The sequence below is a fragment of the Ursus americanus genome, chromosome 2 (assembly GCF_024610735.1).
Source record: "Ursus americanus isolate L20-20 chromosome 2, mUrsAme1.1.p, whole genome shotgun sequence".
Classification (NCBI taxonomy): domain Eukaryota; kingdom Metazoa; phylum Chordata; class Mammalia; order Carnivora; family Ursidae; genus Ursus; species Ursus americanus.
The window spans coordinates 10,562,060-10,573,656 of NC_142128.1; the positions used below are offsets into that span (position 1 = coordinate 10,562,060).

Sequence of the window (11,597 nt, forward strand, 5' to 3'; positions counted from 1 at the left end):
GGATTTGTAGAATGGGGATAATATTGCTTCCTTCCTTGTGGGGTTATTATGAAGATTATAAGTACTAAGTTATTTAAAGGGTAGAACCATACCTGGCGCATAGAAGGTGCTATCATTGGTTTTTGGGAGATTTCTTGGTTCTCATTTGTTTTTTATTTTAGCCTATGTCATTTATTTGTTGCCAGTGTATCAGTAATACAGTGAAACAGTTTAGTAATGTAGGATTAGTGTAGTTGCCAAGACGTGACCATGCTTAAAAACCTGTGTTGTGGGGCGCCTGGGTAACACAGTTGTTAAGCGTCTGCCTTCGGCTCAGGGCGTGATCCTGGCGTTACGGGATCGAGTCCCACATCGGGCTCCTAGGCTGGGAGCCTGCTTCTTCCTCTCCCTCTCCCCTGCTGTGTTCCCTCTCTCGCTGGCTGTCTCTCTGTCACATAAATAAAATCTTTAAAAAAAAACCAAAAAACAAAACCTGTGTTGTGGGTTTTTTTTTTTGTACTTCTTAAAGATAACACAGTAAAATAAAGTGCTGAACGTAGATGTATTTTGCTAAGTGTTGCTAGTAACTGTCTTGTTTTTAACTTGCAGAGGCCTGGAATGCCAAAATCACAGACCTAAAACAGAAAGTTGAAAATCTTTTCAATGAAAAATGCGGTAAGTTTATTTTGAAATATTAGTGCTAAAACATGTAGTAGCCTTTTCCAAATAGAAGAATGTGCGCAGAATCAAGTGTGCAGTGTTGAAATGTTAGTGTCATTGCAAGTGTATGTGTGTTGTGAGCGTGGATGCCATCATTTCTCCCACTTTTCTGGGCACTGCAAATTGAACACATTTTTCTAAAATTGAAAATAATATGATTTTTCCAAAAAAATAGATAATTTTAGGACCTACAAAATGTAATTCGAAAAGTATTTTTAAGAAAGGTTTAGTTTTGAAAAGTGACGAATGTGAGAAATAAGAGAAACGTCTGTGTGTGTTTCACAGGTGAAGCTCTTGGCCTTAAGCAGGCTGTGAAAGTGCCGTTTGCATTATTTGAGTCTTTCCCAGAAGACTTCTATGTGGAGGGCCTGCCCGAGGGTGTTCCGTTCCGGCGGCCGTCTACTTTTGGCATTCCAAGGCTGGAGAAGATACTCAGAAACAAGGCCAAGATTAAGTTCATCATTAAAAAGTAAGAGCAGTGAGCTGAAAGGAGCCTGGCTGTGAGGCGTCAGTGCTCTGTCTGACGCAGGCAGATTGGTACTTGGGTTCAACTTTGTGTCAAGACCAAATTAGCTCTAAGAGTCAACAAAGAGCTCTTTAAGCTGTACTTTTATAAATCTTTTAAGTTTTTCATAATTGGTTATAAGAGGGAAGGAGGGCTGTGGCTTGTCAGAGGGATAACAGTTTGATTTTGTTCACTCTGCCACTGCCTTATTGTTAATGGTTGATGCTGCTGGGGTCTAAGCAGTTGTTCAGTTATGTAAAGCCTTAGGATTTCTCCAGCTTACAGAATATTTTTTCTTTCTTTCTTTAAGTTTATTTATTTTTTTAGTAATCTCTACACCCATTGTGGGACTTGAACTCATGACCATGAGATCAAGAGTCAGATGCTCTTCCAACTGAGCCTGCGAGGCGCCTCCAGAATATTTTAAATTTCTGTTGGCTTTGGAGGTCTATGAATTAGGCCAACACCCTTGAAATGGATGGGAATAATCAGAAATTAAAAATATATGTTGATGCTCAATTATTTGAAATTAATGGAAGTGAATTTTGGGTGTCATTTATTAATGCCTTTTTTTTTTTTTTTTTTTTTGAGTCATAACAGTATTGTCAAATGCTTAAAGCCGACACTGCCAACCGTGATGGCCACCTTTTGTACTTCGGCCAGGTCTGGAGAGGTCTGGCAATAGCTAAGGCCTCTGCTTCTACGTCCTCCTAGAGAAAGACTCGTGCTTAAGTTTTCACAAGCTTGTCCTCTTGTTTCCATGCTGCCCGCATACAGCATGTTCCCTGTGTCCATTCTCAGTCTAGCATGGATCCTTCCAGGATATAGTTGAAACCATGGGAAAGAGAAGCTAAAATTTAAGCTAGACAGAGCTGGGTTGGTGTGGTGATCATGATTAGAATTGGGGTTTTTGTATGTTTCTTTAGACGAGAGACATGTTCTTTCTGTTCTCCCGTTACTAGGAATTGAATGTATATGTACAGGAAGTAAATGGTTTTTTAAATCTTTGTTTATTTTTTAACATTTTACTATGGGATTATTAGCACACATGTTTTTTTGTCCGTTCCTGTTTTTCAGGCCTGAAATGTTCGAGACCGCAATTAAGGAGAGCACCTCCTCCTCGAAGAGCCCTCCGAGTGAGTGTCCTTGCTACAGAAAACGTGCTGTGAGAAATTTATGTTGCAGCGGTAATTTTAAGAGTCATTGAAAGAACCACTTCTGAGTTAAAACCAAGAAAGTTCATTAAAAGTTGTGGTTTTGATTGCTTTACAATTTTGAGTTTATTTAATAAATGAGAATCTTTGTCTGATGCTGTACTGAGACAACGAGAAAGAGAAAAAGAGTTGGGGGAGAGCAGTCTTTCAGGAAGCTTAATGCCCCAGAATGACAAAATACACCATCAAAAGGAACAACCCGTGCACGAAATTGGGCTACATACCGTCTTGTGTAGTCTGAATTTCAAGTGCACTGGTAGAGCTAGTTTAATTACATTTTGTGTGTGTTCTAATCTGAAGTTTCTATTTTAAGGAAAAATAAATTCATCGCCCAATGTTAATACTACTGCATCAGGTGTTGAAGATCTTAACATCATTCAGGTGACGATTCCAGGTATGGTTTCTCTGCCTTTCTCTCGCTGTGGGGTTTTCCATGTTCGGATTTTCACTTGAGTGACTCGGGTTCCTGGGACTCACTCTGTGCGGTGCTCTGCCCCCGCCCGCCCTGCAGAGGGTGCTCACCAAACGCATCTCATCAGTTCCTTTCCAGAAAGCTCTAGGCAGTTACCAGAAACGGCATGAGCTAGTACCTAGTGTCTTAGGAAACCTGTACAAAAGAGCAGGCAGAGATCCTTACAATAGGGACAAAGGCATAGCATTTTCAGTTTGTTTTTGGAGTCAAATCACTTGGTGAAGTCATTTCAATCTAGGTCACTGTAAAATACTTAAATCTTCCCAAAAACATGAAGTGAGTTCACTCAGAGCACCTAAAAATGGACTTGGAATTAAAATTGCATTATTAAGCGATAACCGTCCTCTTGCCTTTTCTAGATGATGATAACGAAAGACTGTCAAAAGTTGAGAAAGCGAGACAGCTCAGAGAGCAAGTGAACGACCTCTTCAGTCGGAAATTTGGTGAGTTTGGCGTTTGCATAGTGCCGCTTGCAGTAAGCGAGGACATTTCCTTCCAGTGAGAGCTGAGCAGTAGATAGCACTCAGATAGCTATTATCTCCCTGGGGAAAAGGAAATGAGGTTGAAATGCAAGTGTTTGAGTTTCTCCAAAGTGTTTTCCTAAGGAAACCTTAGCTGTGTTAGACTCTCGATGATGGTCGCCATCAAAGTGAGTAGAAGTGAGGTTCGGAGGTGAGGTTGCTTGGCGTGTACTGTGGCTGTCATTAACTGCGGGGACTGTCCTCAGTGTTGCTCATGTGCTTTCAGCCACTTCGGAGATGATAGGTTGATCTCTGCTTTTATGCTGTTTGTCTTGTCCTAGGTGAAGCTATTGGTATGGGTTTCCCTGTGAAAGTTCCCTACAGGAAAATCACCATTAACCCTGGCTGTGTGGTGGTTGATGGCATGCCCCCCGGAGTGTCATTCAAAGCCCCCAGTTACCTGGAAATCAGCTCCATGAGGAGGATCTTAGATTCTGCTGAGTTCATTAAATTCACAGTCATTAGGTAAGTGAGCCTTCCTTGCTTGTTGGTAGGAATGAGTCTGTCGATGGTGAGGCTAAGTCATCTTCCAGAATGTAGTCCTAGGTAATAATAGAGTCAAGTTTTCCATGTAACACATAAAATACTTGAATTCTTCTGCTGTGAGATTTTCTTCTCCCTGAGCTACTCTGAATTCTCTGGTTTTTAAGGCAAGGGGTTTGCGAACCTTTGCCCATGGACCAGATCCAGCCCTGCTGCCTGTTTTCCTAAAGCCTTATTAAAACACAGTACCTAAAGCCTAATCCTACACACAGTTCGCGGTACACAGCATCTACCCCTGCTCTCAGCTTGCGGGATGAAACGGAGCTGTTGGGACAGAGACAGTATGGTCTGCAAGGCCGAGAATACTTACCGGCTGACCCAGGACAGAAAACAGCTGGCCAGCCTGTGTCTTAGGAACGTCATCCCAGGCTCAGGTCAGACAGGGATCTGATCCCAAGTCAGCCAGGTCGTTCTGTTTCCTTGTCTGTACCATAAAGATAGAGTTGTCACCTTTGAGAATGGGCTCCTTATCCACGGAGCAGGAATGGTGCTCGTCCAAGTAGGTGTTCAGCAGATGTCCCCTTACCCTTCCACCTAAGCAGGAGTCCATGTAGTCTTCACCCCTTCCGGTTCCCCAAAACTTCTCTGTCACTAAATCTTCCCAGTCAGTTCATTCAAGTTCCACTGTTCCCAGTACAAATCACTTAGGACCGGCTCTCAGAAATAGCTCATGTGGTAACTTCCCGAGGCTTTCTGTCACCCGCTCACCTTCTCCCAGTACCCTTTCTCTAAAAATCCCATTTTTGTCCCACTAAACCCATGTCCGTGGTCCGTGGGCTGTCCTCTTCCCCAGGGGTTTGGGTAAAAGCTTGCTTCCATTAGACCATGTCAGTGGAATTACTGTATTCTTTTTTCCTGGCTCCTGTTGTTTTCACAGCATCTTTAGTGTAGCCCTTTCTAATGATGGTCTGTAGTAGTTATTCATGTGTCTGTCTATTCATAGATTAAAAAGTGTAAGATTGAAACGTAGTTGGATAACATTGCTCATTCTAACACGTAAGTGACGTGAGTTAAATATTAGTTAAATAAACTGAATATACATGTAAATTCTTCTGGAGCAAAAATAAACTGTTACATAATTTGTTTCTCTCTTTAGACCATTTCCAGGACTTGTGATTAATAACCGTGAGTAAATTTCATGAAGTCTTTTCCTTTCTTCTTTTCTGGGGTGTGAGAGATTGTTTGTGTGCACCTGTTCTTTGCTCACAGAATGGAGTGTTTGACTTCACCCATGGCAGTCACCTGTAAAGTTGGTGTTTTAGCCTCAGTGTCCAAGCACCAGGCACTTCTACATGTAAAATGGGGTTTTGCTTAGCTTTTTAAATCTTATTCATTCATAAAAGGAATGAATATTGGTACCCATTTTGTCTTCGAGCAGTTTAAATGACTCCTTTGGTGTCAGGCATCTTAAACAGGGTTCAGCAAGCTCCTGTCTGTTTGTAAATAAAGTTTTATTAGAACATTTCCTGGCCTCTTTGCTGATGGAATTGGGAAGCGGCTAGAGACCGTTGTGACCTGCAAAGCCTGAAATACGCGCTAACTAGCTCTTTACTGAAAAGTTTGTTGACCCCTAACCTAGAGCCGTACTTGATGTGCTCAGTAAGTACAGGCAGAATTTGGTATTACTACTGCCGTGCCTGCACTATTCCAGTGTAAGTACTGTGCTGAAACAGGTAGGCCTCTTCGTGGGATGTCGCTCGCTTCTGTTATTAATTAAGCCGGTATCTGGCACATGTCGGGCTCTCAAATGTTGTTGCACGAACAAATGTATGTGGTTTTCCAATTTCCTGAAGTTCACAACATTTAAAATCGTATTTTTAGCAAATATTATACGTACATGTCTTATAACTTTATTAAAGTTTTTCAAAAGTGAGAATTCTCTTTCCCCAACACCGTTAGCGCTTCAGTCTCTTTTCCAGTTGGTATTATCATTCTAACTCTAAAACCCATCTACACTTCGCACTCAGCTCTGTAGTTTATTCACTGGGAGAGCGTAAGCCTCTCCAGTGTCGTGTTCTGGAGTTTTCAGGGCCCCTTGAGCAGCAGAGGGCCTCCCCCGGGAAATCAGGCAGTCACTGTAGGTGCCCCTGCCCTTCTGTTCACTTTACACTATTGGCCCTGTTTGGGGCCTTCACTTTTCAGGGTCATAGATTTTGTTCTGTCTCTTCTGCTTACCCGGTTTTGGGTTTCACTTTATCATAGAATATATTCATTTGGTTTGATTCCTAAACCATGAATTCTTTTCTTATAGGTTCCGTTTTTATTATATTCTCTATCTTGGCGAAAGATGTAAATATCCAGTAGTGTCAGTAATGAAAGAGGACATAGACCTTGCTTCATAGATTTTTAATCCTCTTTGTGACATTCAGCTTTAATCACACCAGGGAGCTTGGTCATTTAAAGAAATCCAATGATGGTTTTTTCCTTCAGATTTTTTGTTGTTGTCGTTATTAATCCCAATGCATCTGTCTTCTGTGTAATTTCTAGTTTCACAGAGTATTGTATTTTAAGACTTCCTGCCCCCTTCCGTTATTTTTAAAATGTTCGGTTTTGTTCTCATCCTTGTGTGGTGTAGTGTATAACAGAACTTTCCCGTGATTACGGTGAATTAGTTACTCTGATGGGACATACCAGAGCTCTTAATGCGTGTTCCCTTCTTGTCATACGGAAAATAGTGCCTGTTACAGCAAGGTCAAAGCATCCAAATAGAGATTGTATGTAAAAATGCTTTTCCATTGTAACAACATGTCATCAAATTATTGTTTAAATGAATCTGCTTTTATTTTCAGAGTTGGTTGATCAGAGTGAGTCAGAAGGCCCAGTGATACAAGGTAAATTAAGCAGGGTAAAACCGAAATATTCCTACTTTTGCGATACAGTGGATCACATAAAATTGTGGGGCCTCACTTGCTTATGTGTGCTCACTTCAGGGAAAGTCATTTACACACTCAGACTTTGTGTTTTCGGCTTCTGTGTTCAGAGACCTGTATATGCTTGAGCTCTGAGTCCTGAGAACTGTGGGCCACATGCCATTTGACCTCACTGTCCTGGTCAGGCAGAAGGGAGGTCAGGAACCTATGAGGCCAGTGTTGTAGAGCATAATTTTTTAGTGAGAAGCGTGTCTTTCTAACTTTATCCCTTTATGTCATTCATATTTAATGCTGCTCATCAGCCCAATTGTGTTAAGTAGAAATTGGGACTTTACACATTCCTTAGGAACCAGGGTTGAGGCCTGCTACTGTGATCCACTTGAAAGCAACAAAAGGCTTTTATTTTATCGAAAAGGAATCCACAGGAAGGGGGGAGAAGACCTAAAAAGGAACTTCTTTCTTTCTCGTTAGAGCTACGTTAATCACGATTGTTATTTAAGACTTGGGTTGTGTAAGGTAACTTAGCACGTGTCCGAAACGGTTGCGTCGACATGTTTAACCCCAAGACGCTGTGGCTGCTCTTGCATCTGGGACGTGTGCTTTGTGTACAGTGTTGGAGAGCTTTCTCCTTGCTTCCTCTAGGCCCTTTAAGTAAGTGAGAGCGACTTTAGAACAGTGTTAGAGTAAATCTTCATGTGTTTCTCTTCAGAATCGGCTGAGCCCGGCCAGTTGGAGGTTCCTGCAACAGAAGGTAAAAAGGGTTAGTCCAGCTTCCAAACACTGAAGTTCCTTAAGAGTGTCCTGAGGACAAAGGATTGATTGTGGTTTTCACACTACCTCCCTGGAACCCTGTGGTTGTGTTTTCTTTTGTTTCGGGGTGAATTGAATCTGTCGATTACCTCCAGAAACGTCGTGTTAGCAATGACTTGTGGTTCTTCCGCTCCATTTTTCTCTAAATGACTCGTAATGAATCCTGAACCAGTACAATGACCACTTTCTCAGCTAGATTTTTAAATAGAAAAATAATAAGGTGTTTGTTACTTTGAAAACTTGAGTAACACACTTAAGAACTGATTGCTGGAGGAACACTGTCTCTGAAAATGTTCTTTAGTATCTTACGATTCCTGTTAGACCATTTTAGTGCACAGTTTGGTAGGAGTGGGTTTATAATTACACAGATGTGCATTCATAGTGCAAGTTACCAGTTCCCTTTTGTTTTTCTTGATAGAAGTAAAGGAGACTGATGGAAACTCTCAGATCAAGCAAGAACCAGACCCTACGTGGTAGACCTCTTCCTTCCTAAGGGTAAGTCAGCTTCTGTGTCCGGGATGCCATCTGATGTTCATCTGAACCCGCCTGTGTGTTCAGAAGCTAGTGTGTTTTCCCCGCTTCAGCCATAAATGGTGCCCCCTCCCCTTTCAGTTCATAGGAGGTCAAGTGTAAGCCCTACTGGATGGTTTGAGTTAGAGCATTAGCAGAGAGATTTTCCTTGGATCAGTGTTCGTCTGCGAGTCAAAGATGTAAAAGCACTTTTGCCCTAAAAGAAAAATGTTTTGTTTCTAATCCGTAGGGTAATCTCACCCTCTCTATTGGAATAGGCTCTGAATGCGGATCACTACACTGACAAAAGTAGCATTTGCAGAGTCTGGCTGAGATGCACAACCCGTTGTGCACCTTGCATAATTAACTTACAGCCTTGAACTGGCCACGTCGATAACAGCAGAGGCAGCTCTACACCAGGAGTCCGCCCGCTCGGTTCTTTGGTCCCGTTGAACCTCGCTAAGCCCGAGCTGTTGAATAGTTGACGATGGTTGTAGGGTCTTGGCTTCACAGCAGTTGCTCTGATCTGTACCTGACGGAGCACTTTTTTATACAGAGACCTTTTTTTGTCTGGGAATTGGCCATATACTGTCAGTTCATGGACTTACGTGCTGATTGAGTTTTGCTGTTTGCCAGTGTTAAATTCCTGTAACCGGAATAACTGGTTTCTCGCTTCTTTGTTTTCTCTCCTATTTTAGCTTAAAGTATCAGTGGGTGAGAAGAGCTTTTCGGACCTGTTACTGCCCCAAGCCGTGTAATATACTTGTATAACAGAAATACCTTCTATACAAACCTTTTTTTCTACTTTTAGATAGAAATGTCTACTTTTTCAGCAGTTCTGTGAATTGAATTAAAGAGCAGAGTGACTGTAGATTTGGAATGGCTGGTTTACTTTGGAATGTATTATAAGGATTTTACAGCAATGCTGGAAAAACGACAGGGAAAATGACAGGGATGAATCTCATCAGATTTTTTACGTATCAGCAGAGCCTTCAGCTATGGTGTTTATTTTCCAATCAAGCGAAGATCTCTCCTACTGGAACATCTCAGCTCCTGCAGTGAAGAAACACCTGTGGTAGTTCAGTCCTTTTAGTTTTTCTATTTGAAAAATCATTTAAATGATCCTTTTGTTCACGGCTCTCCTCGACGACTGAGTGAACAGTTAGTATCTGTATATTTGACTAAACCTTTTCCTAAGCTATCTATCATGGTTCATATGTTTTTTATCATAATTAAAAAAACCACCATCTGGATCACCTAACAAGCCAGTGAGAGGTTAGTATGTCAGCGTGTGGCCTAGAGATGCAGTGCCGAGAACCTCGTCCCCAGTGACTTTGCATCCGAATCAAACGCACAGTGTACTGGAAGCGTAAGGTCAGGTGTGAGTGTCTGGGCCAGCCCAGTGACCGACACGACAGCCTCGCGATCATGTAACCTGTTGTGGTGTGGGTCTCTCTGGAACACTTCCAGCTCGGATCAGACTCCAGGGGTTTTCATCGCCTTCGTTATTTTAGAACTCTACTTGTAACACGGAAGCTCCAGTGTGGGGAGCGGGGGCCGCTAAGCTAGTGGCGCGCCCTCCGATATTCTGCGCCATTGGTGGGAGAATCTTACGTGGGTTGGATTTCACAGACAATGAGAGTTGTAAAATACCAGCTATGAGAAGCTAGAGTACGTGATGGCATAGAGTTTTCATTAGCTTTATCACAATATTCACGATGGAGAATTATATTACATGGTAGCAGAAATAGGCATTTTTATGTGTTGCTTATATTTTACCTCAAATTAAATTGTAGATATAGGGTAATAAATAAAATCCATCCATGCCTTTCACACACTAACTCATTTCTTTCAAAGGTGTTTTCATGGTTCTGTCTGGGGAAGGTGGGTGGTTCGGTGGAAGGTGGAGCGCACAGTGAAGGCTCGGCGGGCACTGTCGCGGGCTCTCTGCGACCGGTGCGCATCTCGTCTGAGCTGGGGCATGCCGGCTGCGTGCGACTTCTGTGGGATTGGAGGCAGGATCCCTCCCCAGATAGAGCACATGCATCAGCTCCCCCCACAAAAATAAATCACGCCCAGACTACACATTTTCTTTCTGTTCTCCCAGCGCAGCCCCTGCCTCTCCCCTTTCCCCGACCCATGTGTGCTCAGGGAAAGCAAAGCTCCCCGCCTGCTACCCTGCCAGCTGACATCGGCGGCTGACAGCTGCTCCAGCAGATCTCGTGGTTCCTCTGAAGCCTTCTTAAGAAGTGTGCACAGCCTTGCCGCCCTTGCCCACAACTTCCCATCCCACCTGCTTAAGAAGCCTCTCCACGCACGGGCGCTTTTAAAAGGAGTTAAGCACATACATTAACGCTGCCTTAACACATTGTGGGATTGCAGACTCGGCAGGGAGATGTGTTTTCCTATCCAGCATGAGTGTACACGGCCAGTGGAAAATTCTGTACGCATACACACGGTGTCCGTTTTCATGTATTGTTAGAAAGCTTTTGCTTTTGCTTTTTTTTTTTTTTTAATTTCACATCTGCCAAGCAAATACTTTGTGTACTCTGGACAAACAGCCCAGAATCAGCGCTGCAGCCACGTAACTTCTGAAAGGAATGCTGCCCTGGCCTACTCCGCCTCCCCTCTTAACTCGACAAGCTTGGTTTCTTCAAGAAATGTTGACTTTTCAGCAGGGGGTGCCGCTGTCCTGTCTCCTCTTGGAGGAGCCCGCGTGTGGAACAAGTGGTTCTTCTTACGGACTCACTGTGGTCTCCAGAACCTTCCCCTCTGTCCTCCAGGCCTCTGTGAGGGTTCCACCTTCCCAGATTGCCTCCCTGCCCTCAAGGCCGCCCTGGACTGGTTTAATGGATGGCAGGTCACCCTGGCTCGCGAGATCCCAGCCCGGGTTGTCCCCAGGCTGAAGCCCTCGGCTCCCGGTGTCCACAAGTCGGCAGCACGTGCATAAACGGGACCGTGGATAGATTGCATGATCCTTTGAGGGCGTGAGGGGATTAAACTTGCCCACCAAGATCTTTGTCAGGTCAGTGAGGAGCAAACGGAAAAACGAAACTGTGCAAATAGGTCTGACGAGATAGGTCTCGTCAGTGATTCTGATGCTTAGTGTTTCTGAAACGTCCTCCTCATTCCGTGAGTTTTGGTTAAACAGAATTTTACCAGGGAGTGTAGTGATGAGGAACCCAGGCTTTGTTAACCACATCCAAGCTCCACTTCCGGACAACTGTTAACCTTGAGAACCTGCCATCAGTTAAACAGTACAAGCAAGGAAACGCGGACATCCCAGGATTATAGGATTTAGAGCCCGTCCGCAGAGTCGGGCCAAGGGCTGACCCCCTCCCGCCTTCCAAGCTCTGGACCTTCAGTGGTGGGCAAAGTGAAGCCTGGTTCCTGGAGCCTTTGGGAGGCAGTGCCACAGAGGGTGGGCCTGAGGGGAAGGGCCGCCGCTGGAGC

General features: G+C 43.6%; 1 protein-coding gene across 6 annotated transcripts in view; it reads left to right on the forward strand.

The window, feature by feature from the left end:
- The window catches only part of GTF2I (general transcription factor IIi), a 98,749-nt gene extending 88,772 nt beyond the window's left edge, over positions 1 to 9,977 (forward strand). For all 6 annotated transcript variants that reach the window (XM_045786154.2, XM_045786157.2, XM_045786155.2 and 3 more), the window contains 11 exons: positions 589 to 654; positions 985 to 1,168; positions 2,282 to 2,340; positions 2,732 to 2,812; positions 3,250 to 3,333; positions 3,693 to 3,876; positions 5,051 to 5,079; positions 6,744 to 6,785; positions 7,534 to 7,575; positions 8,053 to 8,129; positions 8,843 to 9,977. In XM_045786154.2, the coding sequence (XP_045642110.1) occupies positions 589 to 654; positions 985 to 1,168; positions 2,282 to 2,340; positions 2,732 to 2,812; positions 3,250 to 3,333; positions 3,693 to 3,876; positions 5,051 to 5,079; positions 6,744 to 6,785; positions 7,534 to 7,575; positions 8,053 to 8,111 (830 nt within the window). In that variant the 3' untranslated portion in view covers positions 8,112 to 8,129; positions 8,843 to 9,977. The remainder of the gene's footprint in view (positions 1 to 588; positions 655 to 984; positions 1,169 to 2,281; positions 2,341 to 2,731; positions 2,813 to 3,249; positions 3,334 to 3,692; positions 3,877 to 5,050; positions 5,080 to 6,743; positions 6,786 to 7,533; positions 7,576 to 8,052; positions 8,130 to 8,842) is intronic.
- Positions 9,978 to 11,597: the final 1,620 nt, after the last annotated feature.